The sequence below is a fragment of the Cloeon dipterum genome, chromosome 4, assembly GCF_949628265.1.
Source record: "Cloeon dipterum chromosome 4, ieCloDipt1.1, whole genome shotgun sequence".
Lineage (NCBI taxonomy): Eukaryota > Metazoa > Arthropoda > Insecta > Ephemeroptera > Baetidae > Cloeon > Cloeon dipterum.
This window is the reverse complement of record NC_088789.1, coordinates 21816960-21837643: the sequence shown is the minus strand read 5'-3', so window position 1 is coordinate 21837643 and position 20684 is coordinate 21816960. Positions and strand designations below refer to the sequence as shown.

The following is a 20684-nucleotide window of genomic DNA, read 5'->3' as shown; positions in this document are numbered from 1 at the left end:
AACAAAAACGAATGACGTCATTTTCCCTCCAGCTGGCCCAGAGCTGGCAGCTCGGCAGATACGCGGGAACAAGACACAACAGTAATGCGAGTAATGCATGCTTTCTCGAAAGAATCATCTGACTCTTTGTTATTTTTTTCGAGAGACATTTAATTTGGACAACAAACCTGAACCATGCTTTTTATTGATTTTATTAAGTTAAGGTGAGATTTATGATTGCAGAATGTCATTATTTTCTCAGTCAGGGAATGTCTAAGTTTAAGTATGTCTGTTTCCCTGATTTCCATATTTTTTTTTCAGGATGAGGTTATGATAGAAGCAAAAGGAAAGGTGCTCAACATGTCCAATATAAACTGCAGTTCACCCAGTTCACCAGAACAACACTCAATGTCAGATCCGATCGTTATTCCAGAAACTCCTGTGAAATCAATTGAAACAGAAACACCAGGACTCCTTCCTGAGTTTAGAAATTTATTAAAAGGTGCAGTATATCATAATTTGTATCTATTCCTGAACAGTTGCATGAATGTGTATTTTATCATCCTTTGAAATTTAAAATTCACAATAACAAATTACCATATGTACATATTATATTAATTAACAAAAATACACAGTTGATTTTTTAAGTTTGAGATGATCCAATAAAATGAGAAAAATCCAATGTTACAGTTCCTGGATGCTCAGAAAATCAGGAGGCAAACAAAAAAGTTTCAGCGGCTAGAAATTTGAGTATGTTATTTAATCAAAAGAAACCTGCGCCAAAATTGGGAAACGTGAGCAAGAAAGTATCTCCAGCCACCCGTAAGTCTGCGACCAAGAGGCGAAAATCCAATATTGGCCACGCGATCAAGCGTCCAAAGCACAGTGTCAACAGTCCAGTTGCCCTCAGCGACAAGTAAGATCATTTAAAGTTCTCTGCCTTGATCAAATTTTGTGTTAAAGCTGTTAAAATAATTTGTATTTATTTTTAATATATTAAAGAAGATTATGTTTTAATTTAATTTTTGTAGTGTGAAAGCCATTCTTGAGAAGAAAAAGGCGTTCGCCATCAGCACAAACAGTGACAAGGACGTCGTGCAAATCCAAACTCAGGTAAACAGTTTGTTGGGCGCCCTGGCGGAGCCGTTGCAGGAGGAAAAACATCTGAATGTGCGGATGGAAGAAATAAACAAACTCATTAACATCGTGGAAAATCCTGTTGTTGAAAACACACCTCAAGAAGCAGCCAAAGTGCTTGATGACAGTGAAATGGACCTGCTGATTGACAAAATACTCGGCTGCGAGACCCTTTTAAGTCCTCAGCCTAACTGCATGCTGCCTGAACCTGAACTCAGGGATTTTGAGCAAGTGGTCAGCAGGGTGGACAGTACCCCTGAGACCGATTTGTTTGCCGAGGAGGAGGAGGAGACTAACAATAAGAAACTCTTTCCCGTGTTCATCAAAGGAGCGACAAACAAGTATCTAGAGTAAGTTATTTGTCTAAATTCAATGCAATGAATATTAATGTAGAAAAACAGGTCTTCTTTGAAATCTTCAAATCTGAGCAAATCTTCCACGGTGCTGCCTTACAAAGACTCTGGGGACAAGGAACAAATGATTCTCGACGCAGGTCAGAAGAAGTATGGACAGGTGGAATGTCAGAAATGCGGCTGTGTTTACGATCCTGATGACCGGAAAGACGTGGAAAACCACCTGGAATATCACAACAGGAACAATGTGATTCTTCGACATAAGGTACCCTTACATTTAAGATACTACTTTAATTTTATTATTTAGATGAATTTTTGTTGACCATAAAAGAGGAATAATTAAAGTAATAATTTTACTGAGCGCTTTCCCTCTGTTAACACCACATTTCCAGAAATCAAAATTTGTCCCTAACTTGTTATTGTCGCTGGAAAAACTAGGTCAATTTCTGTTGGCTTCATTGGCAAATTTTAACTGTTTTAGATGAAAATCTGGGACCAAAAATTAATAAACCAATTAATTGATTTGCCCATAGAAATAAATTCAGGTGTTTTTATTTCTTCTTTAATTTATACTTTTTACATCTTGGTGGGTTTAAATTAAAAATGCCTTTTTTATTTTTATGAATTGTGAAAACAATTCTTACTTTCCCAATCTGAAACAAAATCACTCTCCAGGGTTGGAAGAACGAACGAATTGTAACGCTCTGCCCTAATGAGGGAAGAGTAATCCAAATAATAAAAAGCGATCCATCATTGTGGTGGCGCCGAATCAAAGAAGTTCTGGTCACCATTGACTTTGAGCTGGGAATCGTCGGTGGCGAAGATCTGGAAGAGCACAAAAACTGCACGGTAATTTTACATTTTACAGCACTAATTAAGTCTTGATAAATCACTGCCTTCTGAATAGGTGTACATGTACGTCCAGAAAAAGCAGATAGTGGGCTTTTTGCTGGCTGAGGACATATCACAGGCTCACAGGATGCTCGACTCATCTGAAATTCTTTGCTCTGAGGAGACTTATCCAGTCCTCTGCGGAATCTCAAGACTTTGGACCGTGGCACATGCGAGGAGAACAGGCGTGGCCACCAAGTTAGTCAACACTATGCGGTATGGTGAAAATAAAATCTGACCATGGTTTGAATCTAATATCTGCAATTTTTCAGGGAGACCTTCGACCCCCGCATGACCCTTGCTGTGGACGAGTTTGCTTTTACAACCCCATCGAGTTCATCAGGTCGAGAATTCGCCACGAAGTACACTGGAAACTCAAGCTTTCTAGTTTACTGAATCTCTTAAAAGCAGATCTGAATTTTTATCTAATCTCAAAACTAACTTTGTTTAAGGAGACAGAAGATGCATTATTTATCAATACCTTAAGAAGGGATTTAAAGTAGATAGCAAAGTTGTTTTAATTCTCAAGACTGAGTAGGTTAAGATTTGAATCATATGTATTGCAAGCATCTTTTTTAATTAAATCAGCTGCTGTTAGTATTTGCAAGGAACAAAATTGAGTATTAATTGTAAAGTGACATTTAATTAAAACTCGTTATTCACTTTTAAACTAATATTTCATTTGAATTTTCTGACCCTACTTTTTAATTATTCATCCTTGATCTTATTCATGATTATGCTGCTAACATTGTAATAGAAATCCTGCTAAAACAGTACCACGCACCTTTCCCGCTCAACTTCAAAAAAAGTGGCAGCAAAAACCAATCATATACGCTGTGAACTGATCAAAACAAACCGGCAGGGGCTGCTGCCAGTGCCAGACAAAATCTCAAAACGTCAAACGTTTCAACCTGAATTTCTGACTCGTTTTGGGTTCAGGTTTCCTCGCATGTCCCTCAGAAAAAGCAGTTTGCTCTGCTCTCGGCTGTGCTTTCTGTCTGCTGCAACAGCAACCCTTTCGAGTCTGTTTCCATTCGTTGCGGCATCTGTGTGTCCAGCTTCCACAAGCTCAACAAGCAGCAGAATGGAGTACGAGCCAGGCACCCACAGTGTAGCCTATGTCACGGCGCCAAACGACGAAACAGCGAAGAAGATTGCTCGCGGGCTCGTGGAAAATAAATTGGCTGCCTGCGTTAACATCATACCCCAGATAACCTCTATGTATAATGTCATATTTTTTATATCTGTACTCGAGTTTAATTTTGTTTCTCTGTTTCACCAGCTATGAATGGAAGGACAAAATTGAGGAAGACAGTGAAGTTTTGATGGTAATTGAAAAATACTATAAATTAAATCAGTCATTAACGTTTTGCTCATTTACAGATGATCAAAACACGAACAAGCATTATTGAGGAGTTGACAAAATATGTTCGGTGAGGACTTCAACTATAGAATTCTTTTGAGACTTGACAACTTTTATTTTTAAATTTCAGTGAGAATCACCCCTATGAAGTTTGCGAAGTTATCACTTTGCCTGTAAGTTATGATTTTAGATCCACTCAAATAACGCTTTAAATTATTTTCTTAAAATTGTCCAGATCCAAAGTGGAAACCCCCCTTACTTGAAGTGGCTTGGAGAAGCAGTGAAGGAGAAGAACTGATTTTGTAAACAAACAATGATTATTCTACTTTAATGTTAAATGTTATATTTTGCTTTTCCCAACAGAAAATAAATAGAAAATCAGATCCGAATATTATGAAACAGTAAATAAAGTTTTACATTCGCACTTGGAATTTCCCAGCCTTGGTAATGTACTTGACGCCTTTGAAGGGTTTATACTTCTCTCCATACATGTCCAGACGGTTCACTTTCAAGCCGGAAACAGCTAGTTGGTTAATCGTGAACTTGACCTAGACACAAAATAATTTAACCACACGCAATGATAAAAAATACTCAACTTACATTTATCGATGGGTTTGCTTCCACAGGTGGAGAACCACTTTGCAAGGAAATCTAAAAATGTATTTCAAGTTTTAATAATTTTTCAAATAATCAAATGAATGGTTAATTATTGGCTTCCCCAATGCTTTTTTTCTATGTTTGTCACTTTGTTAAATATTAAAAAAGCACATGTCATATTGAACTTGATACTAATTAAAAAATGCTAAATTCCAAAATATTATACATTTTACTGAGTATGGGATAATCCTTGTCAATAATTAATAGGCAAAGTTCAAAAGGCACAGGGACCTTACAAATTTAAAGACTCAATCTTGGTCTAACCTAAAGAAAAAGCTTGCTCTTATTTGGCGTTCAAAAATTATCTACTAATTCAGTTTGTCATAAAAATTCCTAAGTTTTAATTAATAAAATTAAAAAAGCAATCCAACCAGTGGTCCCAATATTCAGCTAGAAATATACAGCACTGAAGTGACAATTAGTTACCGTTCCTCTGATGTTTGGCAGCTTTGTCACGTCAATACGACCTACTTCCCAGACAAGCAGCTTGCTCACAGGGTCAAACGTGTATTTGCCCTGATTTGTGACCAGGCCACAGTTGAGGACGCTCTTGGGCATTGGAATTTCAAGCACGACATTCTCGATCTGATCACAAAAAGTTTAAAAAGGACAGGTTAACAATATTGCAACTCTATACTGTTCGGCCGAGGGTTTGCTTTGGGCCCAGAGTAATGTCCAGACGGCCCCCGCTTCCAGATTCTCGCAGGCTGAGTGAGTGGCGGACGTAGACGGGAATGGCGACGATGCTTTGCGAGCCAATGTGGTAGCTCATCAGGCGGAAGTTGCCATCGGGCGGAATGAATGACAGAACTCGCTCTGACTGAAATTGTAATTGTATTTAAATTTGAAAAAAATTGGATTAATCGATTTACCTCCCATCTCTTGAAGCGAACGCAGGGGTGAAAGCTGACGTCATCAAACAGTCTGGGGTTTACAAACGACAAACTCAGATCAGGCATTCCGCTCAACTTGATGCAGCAGTCAATCTGTTAATATCATATTTTATTTAAAATGAATCACTGAGAGTCTGAATCCCTCACATATCCCTGGATCTCGGCGCACACGGTGGAGCCAGATTTATCGATGATGGCGTCGACCTCTTCAATCATGTCAAAATAAGCCTCATTGTTTGTGTACTTGACGCCGGTGCGGCGCCACGGAATGTTGGACAGCTGGCCGCTCGGCAGGATGGAGCTGACACTGAAATAGCTATGTTCCTTACTGTCGTCAGAAAGAGTCTAATTGAGAACTTTACTTGGATTTGCCCGTGACTGTGTTGGCGATGGTTCGCAGGATATTGGGCGGCTTGATTAGTTCTTTCAGAATGTTCGATTCCGTGGCCAGAGGAAATCCGTTGTCCAACATTTCGTCTAAAAGCTTAACAACCAAATTAAACCTGAACTATATTAGAATTTAAAATAAATAATACTTCATAGACGACAACGTAGTGCTCTTTAATTATGGATTCAGTGCACTCGCTGAAGTAGTCTTCGAACGTGTCGACAACCCTGTGCAAAAATTCAACGACGAAAAGAGGGGCAACTGAAAATAACATGAAAGTGATATTTAAATACATAACTTGCTTTCATTGTTAAAATTACCTTCAGTCGTGCAGACTGCCACGAAGAACATGGAACTTCTGTAAACACTGATAAGGTAATGGTGCGGTGTGGCGATCACCGGGGGGATGTCTTCTGGGGACGATGCTTTACGTTGGTGGTCGAAAAAATAGTCGCACACAGACCTCGATATTACACTTTTCCAGTGCTTCTCCATAAAGACATCCCTAAAAATATCAAAATATTGTAAGTGATCATTTATTGATAAAATAATGTTGCAGACAAGAAAGCTAGACATAAGACAAAGGCATCTTAATTTAAAATGAAATTGAGATTAAATTAATAATTAACCTCTTGCATTTCAAACACCGGGACTTTTTATTCGATTTGGAGCAGGGAAAGGGAGATCATCTTGATGCGAGGATATGTATGATAATAATACACAAAATATCAAAAATTAGAAATCTTACCCAGAGGGATTAATTATGAAAAGACTGTGGATCATCTTGATGAGAAGTTTTTATCACAGCTGGTCTAATGCGGTGAAAATTGCACTCAAAAATTTAAGCTTCTTGGCACGAACTTGAGTCTCATGACATAATTTGACTACTTGACGTACTTGACATCGACAATAACAATGGTCACGCCCCCTTTACGTCGAAAGCAGAACAGAGAGCACAGCGCAGAGAACAGTGAGGATGACTGGAATTTATGTTTCTCAATGAACATTTTTTTAGCATCTAAATTTAATTATGAATCTTAATATATTATTGTGTTTCAATATTTTAACCATGCCCTGATCATGCCTTTTTAAGATGAGAAATTTAACAGCTTTCAGCACTATTTTTTAAAGAATTAAAAATTTCAAAAATTCTGTGTAGCACACAGAAAGTTAAATTATTTTTCAAATTCAAACAAGAATGCACTGAAAATAGGTATAAAATTGTAGCCGCAATTAGCTTTTCATTGCCGTTTTATAAAATAAGAAAATTGTATGCAGAAACAAAAATATTTTTATTTCTTTTTAATACATTTACAGCAAGTTGTGAACATTATATTAATTTAGTCATGTTAAGAAATACTGCGCAATTGGGGGGTTCAGACATAATGATTCCCGTGTAATTCATTCACAACAGCTCAACATATCATCCAGTTGGATATTTTTTCAGATGCTCCTCCATTCAAAATTCTAATCAGTAGTCTAAGTAACAAAAGACAACTCAGGAGCACTTTAAAAGGTTCATTGCAAATTTACCCTGGTATAACTAAAAGCACAATGATGCGCCGGTGGTGTCGTTGTTCTCGTAAATAAGAGCAGCACAACCAAATTAATTTAAGAATCTTTGGACAACAATTATGCGATGCGAAATTTCTGCGACTCGAAAATCGATTTGACACACACTCGACTCTGCAGGCTTTACCACTCCGCATCACCATTAGCCTTTTGGAACACAAAATCTCGGCCGTTGAGATTCATGATGCCGTCTTTCAAGTAAAATTTCCACTTGTTACGACTGCGGGTAACCTGGAAGGCGAATTATTTTATTATATTATTTGCATTTGATGATTTCTTTTTTCTTATACCTTGTCATATTGGCACACAACCACGTTGTCTGTGTCGAATTGTTCAGCTACATCTTCATCACTAACATCATCACCGGAATTCAAAGGCTCCTGAAATTATTACAGAAAATCTGTCACATAAATTTTTAACCCTATAGAAAAACCGTACCTCTTCGTTTCCACCAGACTCCTCGCCAGCGGAGTCGTCTTTGGCAGAGTCTACGTCATCGTCATCATCATCTTCAGCGTCATCATCGTCCACATCATCGTCAGACGAGTCACCAAGCCCATCTACCTGAAACACTCGATGTTGCCCTTGCTGCTGCGCCTGCAATATTAAAATTACTGTCAATTTCTTTAAAAATTCCTTTGAATTTGGCGGCCGTACCACAGTGGAGGCGGCGGCCAGGTTCGGTGCAGCTTGCGTGACTGGCACAGCCTGGGCGGTCACCATCCGCACTTGAGTGGATAACATATTAAATGACATTTTTTTATTTCTTTTAAGATAAATACCTGAGTTGGCTTGTGCTTGCCCTGAGAGAGCAGCAATAATGTGGTTCTGCAGCAGAGTGGAAGCAACGGCAGGGGGCAGTGCCAGGGTGGCCGTCATCACTGGGCCCGACAAAATTTGATGTAGTTGGTTGCCTGGAAAAAATTAATTGCATCAAAAACCATGAACATTATTTCTAAATGCTTGTTGCGAAAAAAGTGAAAATTTAGTCTATACATAGATGGATAGCTCCAGGAATTTATCCAGTCGGGTTTTTATAGAGAAAAAATACAACAAGAAAAATCCAGTTATTATAGTATTTTGTTAATAATTTATATAAAATAATCCCAAAGCAAATAATGGAAAGCTTTGAGGCTGAAAGTTTTTTAGGGCAGAATTAGTATTGATTTAGTTGTTATGAAAAATTAAAATCAGAGCTAAAAACTACTGGTGCCAATGATATAATATAAGAAATTGCCATTGGTTCATATTGCATAAAATTTCATTATTATTTGTGCTCATTAGTTAGCCCCGCAACGTTTGGAAAATCAGAAAAAAATGGTTGGTTGTAACTAAAAACGATTTTTTTGCAATCAAAGACGTAACAATATTTTTTTGCCTCTTTCCGCCTCGTTTCAACTAATCCTATCAGTTCCTTTATCTCTGGCCAAAATTTTAGAGACTTAAGTGATGATATCACTGATGAGCTACTAGAGATTTAGCCTAGTTCCAATTTTACATTTTTCCAATTTTTCAGGTAGTCAACAGTGTGCTAGAATTTCCTTTATTGATAATTTCATGGCGATTTTTACCTTGAAGAGCTGCAGCAGGAACTTGGATGTTGAGGACTCTGGGCTGTGTCTCGGTACTGCCCGGCTGAGGAGGCAGGGTGATCTGGATCGGCACCATCCTGCCCAGGTCGGCGATGTTCGCGATCGCGGCCGTCTGCAGGACCGTCGAGTTGGTGGCCGTGGTCGGTGTCGCATTCGAGGTGGCGGCGACCAACGCTGGGGCGGCGGCTGAAATCGCAAAAATTCGAAACCATGGTTTAGGATAAAAACCTTTATCCTACTTTTGGTGACAGTCTGGTGGGGAATCAAAGTGGTGTTTTTCACCGCGTTGCTGGTGACGTTCGTCGCCCGCATGTGGGTGCTCAGGGTGGGTGGTTGCGGCTCTGGCGGCTCCGGCAGCGGCTCCAGCGCCTTCAGGCTCGACAGTTTTGCTTCCCACATCTGCTTCAACTCGGTCAAAACCTGATGGGAAAATATTTATTTAGAATCAAGGCAAGAGAGTATAATTTTTTCTCAGCTTATTTTAGAAATCCTTTTTTACAAAAGGAACTAAATTTGTATTTTTAGCTATTTTGATTAATTTGCAAACCAATATACAGGTAAAAACTGTTCAATTACTAATAGAAAATCGATAATTTAATGCAAAGAGAATTTTTTAGGAATTAAAAAAGTAAAGTTTAATTATTACCTGATCGTCGATGCCTTCGTCGAGGAAGGTGTCCTTAATGTTTGTGATGACATCGTCGATGACACTTTGGTACAAGCGTTTCTGCAACAGCGGAGCGTAAAAGGTAAGTCATTGCAAGGCGTGCTCTCATCTAGCGGTGCCGCGCTAAAGCGGCGCCTCAGGCAACAGGTGTCACGGCGGCACCGACCGTAAATTACTAACTGATCCCGCGCTGCTGTGCGATCCGTGCAAACAAAGAGACTTCATATCTTTGTAACTATGAGATAGTGAACGTTTGGTATGTCTTCTTCTAAAATTAAATTTCTTTTCTTAAAAATTGGGAAAGAAAATTAAGGAAGAAAAATAATCTTTTAAAGGCGAAAAAATTCACCCATTTTAGCAGGTCATTAATTTTAATTTAATTTTTCTATTTTACTAGTAGAGAGAATATAAAAATAATTTTAAATTTTGATTGTTAGTTGTTTTGAAGCCTTGTTTCACAATTTTATTCTAAGCGACAACAGTTCGTTATTGACAGGAACTTGATTATTTATGTTTTAAGCAGCTTTTCAGTTAAATATTTTGTTTCAAACTAATTTTTGATATAAAAACTCTCCAGAAAAGCTCAGCCCACGAGAATTTACAATATATAGAGATAAAGCTGTACACACAAACTACCAGCACCAGCACACACATCCATAGCGATTGCCTCATATAAAACAGCTATGATCTATGATGCAAGAATAAGTATGTGAACAGCACATTTTTTTATGTCGAACCAACAAAGTAATTAATTTTATATGCCTAAAAATAGCCCTGCTATCACTTTTTTAAAAAGTCGAGAATAAAATAAATTTGCTTGGTGATAAGAATGGCAAGAGAAAAAAACTGCACCGAATCATGTGATAAAAATGGTTTTGTCACTCTGCCGCAAGGTGACGGACTGAAAATCAAACATCGTCGAGGACGAAAATAAATTGTCGAGATGTGCCCCGGCCAGGGGTTCTCCATTACAAACGGCTTTCCTGCCGAAGGCATCAGCCTAGTAATGCAATTTATTTTTGCAATTTTATTCGCATTCTCGAGGCGATGGAGGAGGAAAAGAACGGGTTGGGGCACGGGGGCCGCACTCATGGCGGTCGCCGACGACACGGCGCCGCCGACTCGTTTTTCGCCATTTCGGCCGCATTTTTCTCCGCTCGGCACTCACCACAGACGTTTGACAGATAGCCATGCTCGTTTCTCGATCCGCGGTGTACTTTTTGAGCTGATCGCCGTCGAATCGCGGCCAGCTGATGTTCACTCGTCGGCTGCTCCTTTTATAATGCGGTGTCACCACAAAATGGCCCGACTTTCTATTAGGCGGCCATGTTGAATCACAACGCCCTTTGCGCATAACTGGCCAATCAGAGGGCTTGGTAAACTCTCCAATGCGTCTGCGCCGCGCGTTTGGCCAAATTGGCGCGAAGGGAAATTCTTTGCTCTTACTAGAGATGCACAGTGCGCATAAGGCAAGAAGGGAATGACTCTCGAGGGAATTTTGTAGTTGAAATTGATGTTTGGGAATGAATTTCTGTCATTGCAGATCTACATGGCCCAAATTTTCTACTGTTTTGAATGTTTTGATGCTTTTTGATACCAATTTGATATGAATTTGAAGAATTCAGTGCTTTTTAACCGTGTGATTGGCATGAAATTTACACTAATTTTATGATTTTAATCTATAAAGCGTCTTTTATGCCATTGGAAATCCACTATTAAACGATTCAAACACAACAGGAAATTAAAGTCAGCCTGCCCGGATGAAATGAAGTGATAATTTGACCCCAACCACCAACCCTTGACAGAAAACCCTTATTCCATTCCATTTGGTCTGTAGTTCTGTTTCTGATCCATCATAAAAATGACAGGCTCTTGTTATCGAGCCTGTCTTCACGTTATGAGGGCAATTAAAGCAGCGCAGCAGGGCGCGCGAACTCGTGCCTCCCCCGAAAGGGTGGAGAGCTATGCCCGCAATACGTATATGTATGCGGGGTTGGTGGGTGGAGAAGGGGTGTTTATGTGTTTAATGCTGCGATCGGCTTAGTTGGAGTTATATTGCATGGCGTGATTGCACTCTCGGAGCTTTCTCCGCTCTCTCTAATAACACCATAATCAAGGCAAGAATCGAATTTGAATAACACCGATAAGGGCCATAAAATAATCCATCGCTTCTCAAGGGCCGTAAATCCACGCTGACCTCGAGTGCCTCGAATATTCGCCTGCCGTATCGGAAAATGGAAGTGAAAAGCAGGTGAGCCCGCCGGATCCTAATTTATTTTTCAGCATTATTTGCGCGGAAAATCAATACTTTGCAATCTACCGTGTACAATAGTTAGCCGCAGGTGTTGCGGAGAGGCCGAATTATTTTTGATGAGCCGCGGAGTCGAAGGAAAGTCATTAATTCGCTCCTTTTAATAACCGCGAGTTTAAATAGCCGCAAATGATAAATGAGTTTTTTGACGGCAATTGCGGCTAGGGTTTTCCTCGTCGAATTTTTCTTTTGAATGCAGTGCACAGTCGGGGGTGCAGGAAAGTCGCATCATTTTATTCAAGCGATTTGAATAGATGTGTGTCCTTATAAAAGTGTTAATTATTAATTGATTTTAAAGTGTGGCTTCAAAACTGACTATTTTCGTCGCTTTCTAATGCCAAAGTAATTATTTTTCTCGTTAATTATGCATAGTCCAGTTCAGTGTTTAAAAAGCGCGGAGCTACTGAACGTTGTGCAGAGAGTGTTTTTGGCTTTTATAATATTGACAGCAGAGTCTCAGCAAATGACAGTCATTGATAACACGCCTGATAAAGTGTATTGTTTTGTTATCAAAAGTTGGGCACTTTGCAAAAGCGATTCACATTATCGCTTACTGAAGATGATTTTCAATAAAACTGATAATTGACGGATTCAGCCGCATTAGTTTCGGTTAAATATTGCTGGGCCAACACTATGTCATTTATTATTTTTTTTATTGATTGATGTGGTATGATTCACGTGACTTGAAGTGTTTACTGCATTTTCAAATCAAAAAATTGAAACTTGAGTCGTGTGTGCATTTTCTTGCTATCACTAAGGCTCTGAAATGCTATCTCAGCATGACTGAATTTCAATAACAGCAACCTTTTATTGGCAAAGTTATCTTGAAAATAAGGTCGGAGCAATAAAATAATTATTACTGTTAGATAAAGGCTGAAATTCCAATTTTACCACAGGATTTAAGATAAAAATGGAAATTAAAAGAGGAATCGATTTATTCCTTTTTTACTTTTACAAAATAAAATAATTCATGACAGCTGTGAAAGCACAAAAACATAAAAATATTTTTATCTTATATTTTTTCAAAGTAATGAAACAATATTATCGATCCATAATGGTTCGATTTTCGTGTCGCGACAGGGCTGAAAATAAATGATAGCACCTGCACTGATGGAGGTTATGCGGCACAATTTCCCACCCTTTGTAAGGCACATTTTTAAGCAAGTTATTTATTGATGAATATGACAGTCTGGGCTCTGGGCCTATTTCTTTGTCCTCTCAAGCAGTGTCTCAATCAGCTGACAACTTTGTGAAAATGACCAGCTTTGAAAGTGACTAATATGATTTAATTGGATAAAAAATTATGAACGGATTCGTCTATTTAACATAATTTAAATACAAACAGTCTTATATTTCAGCTTCTTTTTTTAAAATCACATAGAAAAAATGTAGCAGAGGCGAGTCTAAAGAATAACTTGTTCTTCAGAAAATGCTGGACGAAATCAAACTAGTGTAGTATTTTCGGAATTTTCCATTTCATTATACAAGATTATTAAAATTAGATCTAGAAAAAAATATAAAAATGTCCTAACTCGCCTTTCCTGAAGTTAAGCTGAAAATAAACTAAAAAATAATTTTCCAAGATGAAAAATCTTTGCTGACATTTCTATCGCAATTGGTTGAGCCGTTTAGATTTTTTAGCATATCATTTAAAGTAAATTCTATAATCCCAGATTTAATCTCTAGTATCAGACTGCTTTTTGTCTTTTTTTTTCACTTAACTTAACTTTCCTTTATTTGTATTACACAGCGGTACAAAAATCGAAGCTTCTCCATTTCTGTCCGTACATTTACAAATGAGTCTCAAACAACAAAATATTAATAACAATAAATAGAAGAAACATAGTGTAAACATTTCGTTATGTTTGTGTCGCAAGCGAGTGTGCGTGTTTTGTTAGATCACACTTAAAGTTAAGATTTTTTGCTCTGCCCAAAAGTATTCTCATTTATTTTGTTCTATAATTTTTTTCAAGAAGGGCAAAATAAAGTTGTTAAAATTCTCAATAAACTTGATACAGTCATTCTTCCTTGTTATTAAACTTTTAACTTTCGCCATAAACTCTTGCCACCCATTTTAGCAGGTCATTAATTTTGATTTAATTTTTCTATTTTACTAGTAGAGAGAATATAAAAATAATTATAAATTTTGACTATTAGTTGTTTTGAAGCCTTGTTTCACAATTTTATTCTAAGCGACAACAGTTCATTATTGACAGAAACTTGATTATTTATGTTTTAAGTAGCTTTTCAGTTAATAATTTTGTTTCAAACTAATTTTTGATAAAAAAAAAACTCCAGAAAAGCTCTACTCACGAGAATTTACAATATATATAGAGATAAAGCTGTACACACAAACTACTAGCACCATCACATACATCCAGTGATTGCCTCACATAAAACAACTATGATCTATGATGCAAGAATATGTATGTGAATAATAATTTGCTCTGCCCAAAAGTATTCTCATTTATTTTGTTCTATAATTTTTTTCAAGAAGGGCAAAACAAAGTTGTTAAAATTCTCAATAAACTTGATTCAGTCATTCTTCCTTGTTATTAAACTTTTAACTTTCGCCATAAACTCTTTCCATTAGCATTCAAGGAGCAGTCATTGGTCTAAATGATTTACAGACAAAAAATATTTTTCTCTCTGTATAATCCACCACATCTGCGTTTTCATAGCCTGGATTGACAATTTTATTATTGGCGAATTCGGCTTGGACATCAACAGGTTTGACGTCAGCTTGTCAGTGTTTGTTGGAGAAATGCGTGACGTCAGAGTGTGGGTCGGCCCAAGTCGGAAAAGACGCTGTATATTTCGCGAATAAATGAAAATCGGATTGACATGCGCACGAATAAAACGCACGCGGCGGTAGCAGCCCTTTTTCTCAAGTCAGTCAGCTCAAGTGCCGTGGCAGTCGACCTCAGAAGGGTGCGCCGTGGGTGACATGAGCACCAGCGTCGCACCCTGCGCGCCCGGCAGCGAATTCTCCTCGCCTGACACTTTGGCCAAACGCAAGGCCCCCAGCGACCGCACGTGGAGACTCAAAAATTATTACCTCTTGCTCGAACGGCAACGCACCAAACTTGTACAGTGAGTAATGATTTTTTATTTTACAAGCGCTGAGAGCAATTGTGATGTTTTATATCTTTCTATAGGTTTCCGATTTTCAAGAAAAAAATGGACGCATATTATTTGTTATTTTTAACAACATGCACGAAACATTCTGAAATTAACAACAAGAAGTTAAAAATGAACGCTACTTGCAAAAATGAGTTAAACACTGAATGAATGAAAAATAAAAGCAAGCATCGATAGCAAATTTTTACTTTACATTTTAAAATGAACAGAAACTTTCAAAATAAAAATATAATTGAAAATAAATTAGTCTTGCGCCCATTGGATGTTATTGGTACGTGGAGTTTTCGTGAGTTGTTCGATCAAAATAATAAAAAGATTTTCCAATAATATTTTGAACAAATATCCTATTTGTCCTGTAATTATTTGTATCGTCTCTAAAGGGAACCCTTGGGTTCTTTTTACCTTAACGTACTTTTTTCCTCAAACACGTGTTCACTTTTGTGATGTTTAAATCCAATTTAGCATTGTTTTCGAGTTAATGGAATGGATATATTTTTATAGGGAAACGCCGAAAATCAATTTAAAATTACCTATATTAAAATTTCTGTTCGATCATGATAATTTTTGGTAGAGAACTACCTTGACGGAACAAATCGATTGATGATGAGTAATTTCCTGAATTTTACCATCATCTTCAAAAATTCAATAAAATCTCTAAAATTATAGAAGCTAAACTTAATTATTTTTCTTGCTGCTGTATTTTTCATATTTGAAATTTGTGTTGCTTGTTAGAGTGGTTTCCTTTTCAGCGAGGAGGGGGTTCTACAATTGGAAGTTCTAGTAAAGGAGATGCTATACTCATTTAAATAAGTAGAAGATCCAATAAAACTAAAGTTTTTTACCATATTTAATCCAACGCAAACGCACCCAAATGATAAAGTTGTATCTGATTTCGATATTTAAACTGCTAGATATCCTCTTAAAAATGTATTCTATTCAAACAATTATACACTTAATCCACTGAAAAGCGAGTGCTGTCAAAAAAGGGAAATTTTATAATGAATAACTTACTCTATTTGCTCCTTGCTCCAATTGAAAATTTAGTTATCTTAATTATCACTAGATGTTTTTGCAAAATTCATCTTCCGTTTTCAGACCATGACGTGTTTTAGGCACACTTTTATTACTTTAGATTTTCATGACAAGACATTTTTATGTTTTTACTCAGTCCACTCACAATCAGTTGACTCAAATAACTATTACTCCAGCACAGGCCCCATTGCAAGAAAATCGAACCAGATCCCCGTCTAAAAAAGAGAATCATCTAAAACCTTTTAACCGCGTAAGATGTAAGTTTTAAATTTTAATATCAGAATTTTTAAGCAGACTAAAAATTAAATTCAAACTGGGATCAAACCACCATTTTTATGGAATTCTATTTATGTTAATTTTAACTTATAAAATTGTTAATATTAAAAATTGTTGAAAAATAGCTATCTCTTTAAAAATTATAAGCCACGTCAGAAGAATTTTTAAATTTAAATTTAAGCAAAATGCACTATTTGACAAAATATTTCTCAACACAAGCACAAGACTGAATTGTGGAAAAAGAAACAGCAGTTCCGCGTGCTTATGAAAGTACTTTTAAACGTCATAAATCGCGACGAAACATCTGGCTGCGCTTCCCACCCAAGAAAGGCCGCACAAAAGCCGCTGACACCCGAGGCATCAAAGAGGCCATTATGATGCAAATGTAAAAAAGTGAGGCGTCCTTTATTTCCCACGCATTAAAAATGCATCGAGCTGCACCTGTGTGCATAAAGAAAGAGACAGCAGTCGCGTGGTTCGGTTCGTGTCAAGCTATTCCCGGCGGCACGACATGAATTTTTATTCGCCGAGGATTGTGTGTATCGCAATTATTACACTTTTGCGCTGTTTTGACATACTCCGCACGTCGCGTTTTCGAAACAATTTGCCCTATTCGATTGGGAGTGAATCGATACGTTTCCGTGCATGCTCGCTAACCGTTTCGCAGATTGATGGAAATTGTGCTGGTTTCGTTTTCATGCTTGGCCAATATTTCATCCTCCCTCATGTGTGTGTGTGTCTACTTTTTCGCTTTTTCGGTTGCGAGCAAACTTTTGCGCTAACCGTACGACGCGAATTTCCCTGCTCGGACTAAAAGCAATTTGTGACTTTTCTCACACAGAACGTAAAAAAGAAGCAAGGCTATTGAGTGTAATAAAATAAATAAACATAAACACACGAGAGTGGAGCAAACTGCGGCAATCGTGATGCGAAAACTGATTTTATGCACCCGTCGCATGCATGCTGTGCGCGCCACTTTGATTTATTGGAAGTTGTAAAGCCGACTAATGAAGGCGAAATAGAATTATTTCGCGTGAAGAACAAACTTACTCTGTGACGTATTATTTCGTTGCCTATTTCTGGTCTCGAAACTTTGGTAATCACATGCTCGAAAACGACATTATTTGTAACGCGAACTCGGCACTCCAACAGCTCATTCCTGCCATAAAGGGTTGTGAATTTTAATCTTCTTTATAGGGGCTCTGAATTTAACCACTAAAGACATCTTTAAAAATAATAGAAAAGGCACAAGTATTTTTGTTTGCGAAATATACAGGTCAATAATTAACATTTTACATTGTTACCCAATTTCTCAAAAAATTAATCGGTTTTATTATATTGTTTATAATTTTTCACTCGATTTCTCTCTCTTTGTAAATATTGATATTAACAAAATCTCTCGCTGCGACCTATGCAATGGTGTAGAAATTATTATGAGACTAATTTCCCTGCTGGCGATCTGGATTTTCAATAAGGAGACAATGCTTGCCGCTTGATTAACGAACAATCTTTGCAGACGATTTCCTCGCAAGTTTAAATGGCACCTCGGAAAATTGAAGCTCTTTTTTAAATTTTTAGACAGCAATTCAAGTAAAATTTAAAAAAGATTTTCCACAAATTTTTCTGTGTAGCTTGTCTTTAAAAATTTAAAAAGGCAATTATTACTATGCATTGTGTGCTACGGTGCGGATGATATTCTTATTCTCCTTTCTATTTTTAACAAATTGTTAGCGACTAGGATCGAAAACTCTGAGAGGCACAAATCGACACGTGTGCGTGAAGCTGATTTATTATATTCGCTCTCGTGCAAGCTGACAAACCCCCTTGAAACGCGAAATTCGGCCTTTTCCTCCAAATTTATGGAGGCGGCGTATTAGGGGCAGTGAGTGGTTGAGGGTTGAGGACGTCTTGTTTCTGCCTCCCGTGTGCAGCTGCAAACACGCCACTCGCGTCGCACCAGAGAAAAAAAGCAAGAGCAGGATGGGCAGTCAGCATTGCTAATCAAGTCACGCGAGCAGCATACCTCCGCTTGTTATGCTGCTTGGAACGCAGACGAGGAGTTGGAGGTGCAAAACTGCTCTGCGCGTGATGGTTAAACAACCCTTAGGAATGTGTCAATCACACAGGTGAAGCGGAACCTGCCTTTGACAGAAACAACTGTTTCCAGCTTCCTCCTCACAATCAGCTCGGCCGGCCGACCGGGGGATGGAGTTCAGGCGGGGGAGGCTCTGGCTCACACACGCTATTATATGCGATTGTGAGTGATTCTGAGTGATTTTTGTCAGAATTAGGCCAGCGCAGTTTTGCACCACGCAGGCACGCAATTGATGTTTTGTAAACTCGGGCAATTTTGTTGTCTGAATAAAAAGCGAAGGTGAAATAGAGGTGCCAAAAAGCTGAAGCCAAACGTGTTGCCGTCACTCTAAACAGTTTATAAACGCTATAAATTCAAATTTAGCTACTCATATGGGAAATGAAAATAACTCTCATGTTTTATTCAATAACGAGATGATAAATTAACTTCATATTACAATACGTTGTATTTCAGTTGAAATTTATTCATGTTACTTAAATTGAATTACTCTAAATCTAAAAATGTAAAAAATAAAATCCTATTGTTGAACTTAATCATGCGGAGCTGTTGAAATTACATACTAATTACTCACGAGCACAACGAGAATAATGATGAGTAATAAACATGCTAATCCTTAATACAAAGCGTGCGAGAGGAGAGGCACTAATATAGCTGATACGTGCATGTGGAATTTTGTGCTCTTGCGAATGATTTACAAAGGAGTTTTATCGCAGGGAGAACGAGAGGCGGGGGTTTCCACAAGATTTAGGAACACGTTCTTTCCTTTTTACTGTGTTCACTCAGCAGAATGAGTGCAGCAAATTGTTTTCTTTGGCCATACAGTGATTCAAAATTTCCTTAAAAGTTCTGCTGCTGAGGCCTGAGATGAGCTGAGTTAGAAAAAAGCCAGTATCTTCTCTTAAATTAAATAAATCAAATCCGCACAAGAGGAGAGCCATTTAATATTTTTTTGTTCTTTGAATTTGAGGGAAATTTGAACCGATGAGCTAATTCCATGTGATGAATGAAAATTTATTTAGACCATCGAAAATTTAGAAATAGGTTCCAACCCTTCAATTTAAAAATTTTAGCAGCCCCCAGTACAGCAAATTTTCATTCCAAGTTATTAAGGTCAACACTGAGTCCATTTTTGTGTGGAATTTAACAACCGTTTATCTCTATAATGAGCAATAATGAAATCAGGATACCAAGTAGTTAAACTTCCGTTTTTTCTGATGATGATGGGTGGATTTTGAGGCAAATTTCCCTTCTGGCAAAATAAATCATGATTTTCAATAGAGAGACTGTTCTCACCGCTTAATTAGCATGTAAACTATGGAGCAGCTTTTCTTGCAAATTTAAACCACACTAGCTCTAGGTGTATTTGAGCTTATCCCCAATTTTTAACAGAAGTGTATTTCAAAAAAGAATTTTCCATAATTTTTCTTTAAAGGCCTCACATTAAATTCCGACTGTCTATCAATTTCAGTGTGGGCGATGAGCTGGATAAATCGAATTACACCAACGACTTTGCAGCCGTTTCGCTGGGCGTCGCGACAAAAGATGCAATCGGCCCGATCAAGTTCGCCGAGCAGACGTCGGGCGGCGACGACGAGGCGTGCGACATGGGCACCCTGGTCAAGGCGGGCTGCCTGCTGGCCAGGGAGAAAATGGACGTGAGCTTCCGGCACGAGGAGGAGCAGCGGCAGGTCTTGGCCCTCACCTACGACGCCTTTAGATGTGGGTGAATATAATAACAAAAAAAAGTTTCAATTCAAATGCACGTGCGAGCGTTCCCAGGGGCAGCAGAGCAGTGAGTTATTTTCAATTTGCAGACCGCAGCGTCTTTAATCAGGCACTACAAGACACCAACTTCTTTACGATTTTTCCGCAGGCGAGTATATGAGCATAATTTCGAATTTTTAGTCACGAGAGCCCTCTCCTCGACGCAAGGCCGTAAATCGACCTTTCGCGTGCACCGCGCCGTGCGGATCAGATCAATCAGCACGCGGCGGCACTGCTAAACGACTGCCAACTTTAATTAAATCGTTGCAGACGGAGCAGCCGAACGCGGTGGATGCTCATTTGGCTTCCAGCCACACCGCTTAGCACACATACACACACACTCGCTTGTCACTGACTGTCCTCAACAGGTGTGCGTAATTTGACGTGACCATTTTTCATGATAATGGTGGCCGCGCCAAGCGACGTGATTTATTTAGTTGCCTCTTCCCGCGTTATTTGCTGTTGAATGTTTTATTTTCTCTGTTAAACGGCGGGGAAACTTGACAAACGATGCAAAATGGTTTGGAGAAACGAAGTAAATTCAAATTGCATTTACAAAAACCTTGTGATCTA

General features: G+C 38.2%; 5 protein-coding genes across 7 annotated transcripts; 3 read left to right on the top strand and 2 right to left on the bottom strand.

Annotated features, from left to right (window-relative positions):
• Positions 1–47: 47 nt before the first annotated feature.
• On the top strand, positions 48–3030 carry eco (Establishment of cohesion). The gene is made up of 8 exons (XM_065489172.1): positions 48–203; positions 301–481; positions 670–895; positions 1011–1466; positions 1518–1734; positions 2145–2318; positions 2377–2576; positions 2633–3030. The coding sequence occupies exons 2-8, from the start codon at positions 310–312 to the stop codon at positions 2754–2756; spliced, it is 1569 nt and encodes a 522-aa protein (XP_065345244.1). The 5' UTR covers positions 48–203; positions 301–309; the 3' UTR covers positions 2757–3030.
• Positions 3031–3217: 187 nt separating this feature from the next.
• LOC135943241 (protein CutA homolog) lies at positions 3218–4154 on the top strand. Its single transcript, XM_065489695.1, has 5 exons — positions 3218–3581; positions 3643–3688; positions 3744–3793; positions 3854–3896; positions 3959–4154. The coding sequence occupies exons 1-5, from the start codon at positions 3310–3312 to the stop codon at positions 4019–4021; spliced, it is 474 nt and encodes a 157-aa protein (XP_065345767.1). The 5' UTR covers positions 3218–3309; the 3' UTR covers positions 4022–4154.
• carmine (AP-3 complex subunit carmine) lies at positions 4050–6548 on the bottom strand. 2 transcript variants are annotated; one of them, XM_065489693.1, is made up of 10 exons: positions 6410–6548; positions 5982–6166; positions 5810–5922; positions 5636–5757; positions 5421–5589; positions 5253–5366; positions 5018–5200; positions 4807–4965; positions 4324–4374; positions 4050–4271 (listed from the first exon to the last, which is right to left on the bottom strand). In XM_065489693.1, exons 1-10 carry the CDS (start codon positions 6442–6444, stop codon positions 4137–4139), a joined length of 1266 nt encoding a protein of 421 aa, XP_065345765.1. In that variant the 5' UTR covers positions 6445–6548; the 3' UTR covers positions 4050–4136. The 2 variants fall into 2 exon arrangements, with proteins under 2 accessions (XP_065345765.1, XP_065345766.1); XM_065489694.1 differs by having other exon boundaries at positions 5421–5580.
• Positions 6549–6929: 381 nt separating this feature from the next.
• On the bottom strand, positions 6930–10820 carry TfIIA-L (transcription factor IIA L). Its single transcript, XM_065489868.1, has 9 exons — positions 10661–10820; positions 9472–9552; positions 9065–9245; positions 8805–9011; positions 8016–8147; positions 7891–7961; positions 7672–7830; positions 7524–7613; positions 6930–7464 (listed from the first exon to the last, which is right to left on the bottom strand). Exons 1-9 carry the CDS (start codon positions 10682–10684, stop codon positions 7357–7359), a joined length of 1053 nt encoding a protein of 350 aa, XP_065345940.1. The 5' UTR covers positions 10685–10820; the 3' UTR covers positions 6930–7356.
• A 648-nt stretch (positions 10821–11468) lies between these two features.
• Positions 11469–20657, top strand: LOC135942877 (uncharacterized). Of its 2 annotated transcripts, none has more exons than XM_065489218.1 (3): positions 11469–11743; positions 19816–20066; positions 20162–20657. In XM_065489218.1, exons 1-3 carry the CDS (start codon positions 11727–11729, stop codon positions 20230–20232), a joined length of 339 nt encoding a protein of 112 aa, XP_065345290.1. In that variant the 5' UTR covers positions 11469–11726; the 3' UTR covers positions 20233–20657. The 2 variants fall into 2 exon arrangements, with proteins under 2 accessions (XP_065345290.1, XP_065345288.1); XM_065489216.1 differs by lacking the exon at positions 11469–11743 and adding an exon at positions 14500–14896.
• Positions 20658–20684: the final 27 nt, after the last annotated feature.

Excerpts from the sequence above, each read along its gene's own strand:
- eco (XM_065489172.1), top strand. The coding sequence starts at position 310 with ATGATAGAAGCAAAAGGAAAGGTGCTCAACATGTCCAATATAAACTGC. Across the intron at positions 1,467-1,517 it reads GCGACAAACAAGTATCTAGA|GTCTTCTTTGAAATCTTCAA; the intron begins GTAAGTTATTTG and ends GTAGAAAAACAG. Across the intron at positions 2,319-2,376 it reads AAGAGCACAAAAACTGCACG|GTGTACATGTACGTCCAGAA; the intron begins GTAATTTTACAT and ends CCTTCTGAATAG.
- LOC135943241 (XM_065489695.1), top strand. The coding sequence starts at position 3,310 with ATGTCCCTCAGAAAAAGCAGTTTGCTCTGCTCTCGGCTGTGCTTTCTG. Across the intron at positions 3,582-3,642 it reads ATACCCCAGATAACCTCTAT|CTATGAATGGAAGGACAAAA; the intron begins GTATAATGTCAT and ends CTGTTTCACCAG. Across the intron at positions 3,689-3,743 it reads AAGACAGTGAAGTTTTGATG|ATGATCAAAACACGAACAAG; the intron begins GTAATTGAAAAA and ends GCTCATTTACAG.
- carmine (XM_065489693.1), bottom strand. The coding sequence starts at position 6,444 with ATGATCCACAGTCTTTTCATAATTAATCCCTCTGG. Across the intron at positions 5,367-5,420 it reads GCGCCGAGATCCAGGGATAT|ATTGACTGCTGCATCAAGTT; the intron begins GTGAGGGATTCA and ends TGATATTAACAG. Across the intron at positions 4,966-5,017 it reads AGCAAACCCTCGGCCGAACA|ATCGAGAATGTCGTGCTTGA; the intron begins GTATAGAGTTGC and ends TTTTGTGATCAG.
- TfIIA-L (XM_065489868.1), bottom strand. The coding sequence starts at position 10,684 with ATGGCTATCTGTCAAACGTCTGTG. Across the intron at positions 9,012-9,064 it reads CCACCAGACTGTCACCAAAA|CCGCCGCCCCAGCGTTGGTC; the intron begins GTAGGATAAAGG and ends TTGCGATTTCAG. Across the intron at positions 8,148-8,804 it reads TCCTGCTGCAGCTCTTCAAG|GCAACCAACTACATCAAATT; the intron begins GTAAAAATCGCC and ends AATTTTTTCCAG.
- LOC135942877 (XM_065489216.1), top strand. The coding sequence starts at position 14,751 with ATGAGCACCAGCGTCGCACCCTGCGCGCCCGGCAGCGAATTCTCCTCG. Across the intron at positions 14,897-19,815 it reads CAACGCACCAAACTTGTACA|TGTGGGCGATGAGCTGGATA; the intron begins GTGAGTAATGAT and ends TATCAATTTCAG. Across the intron at positions 20,067-20,161 it reads CACCTACGACGCCTTTAGAT|ACCGCAGCGTCTTTAATCAG; the intron begins GTGGGTGAATAT and ends TTCAATTTGCAG.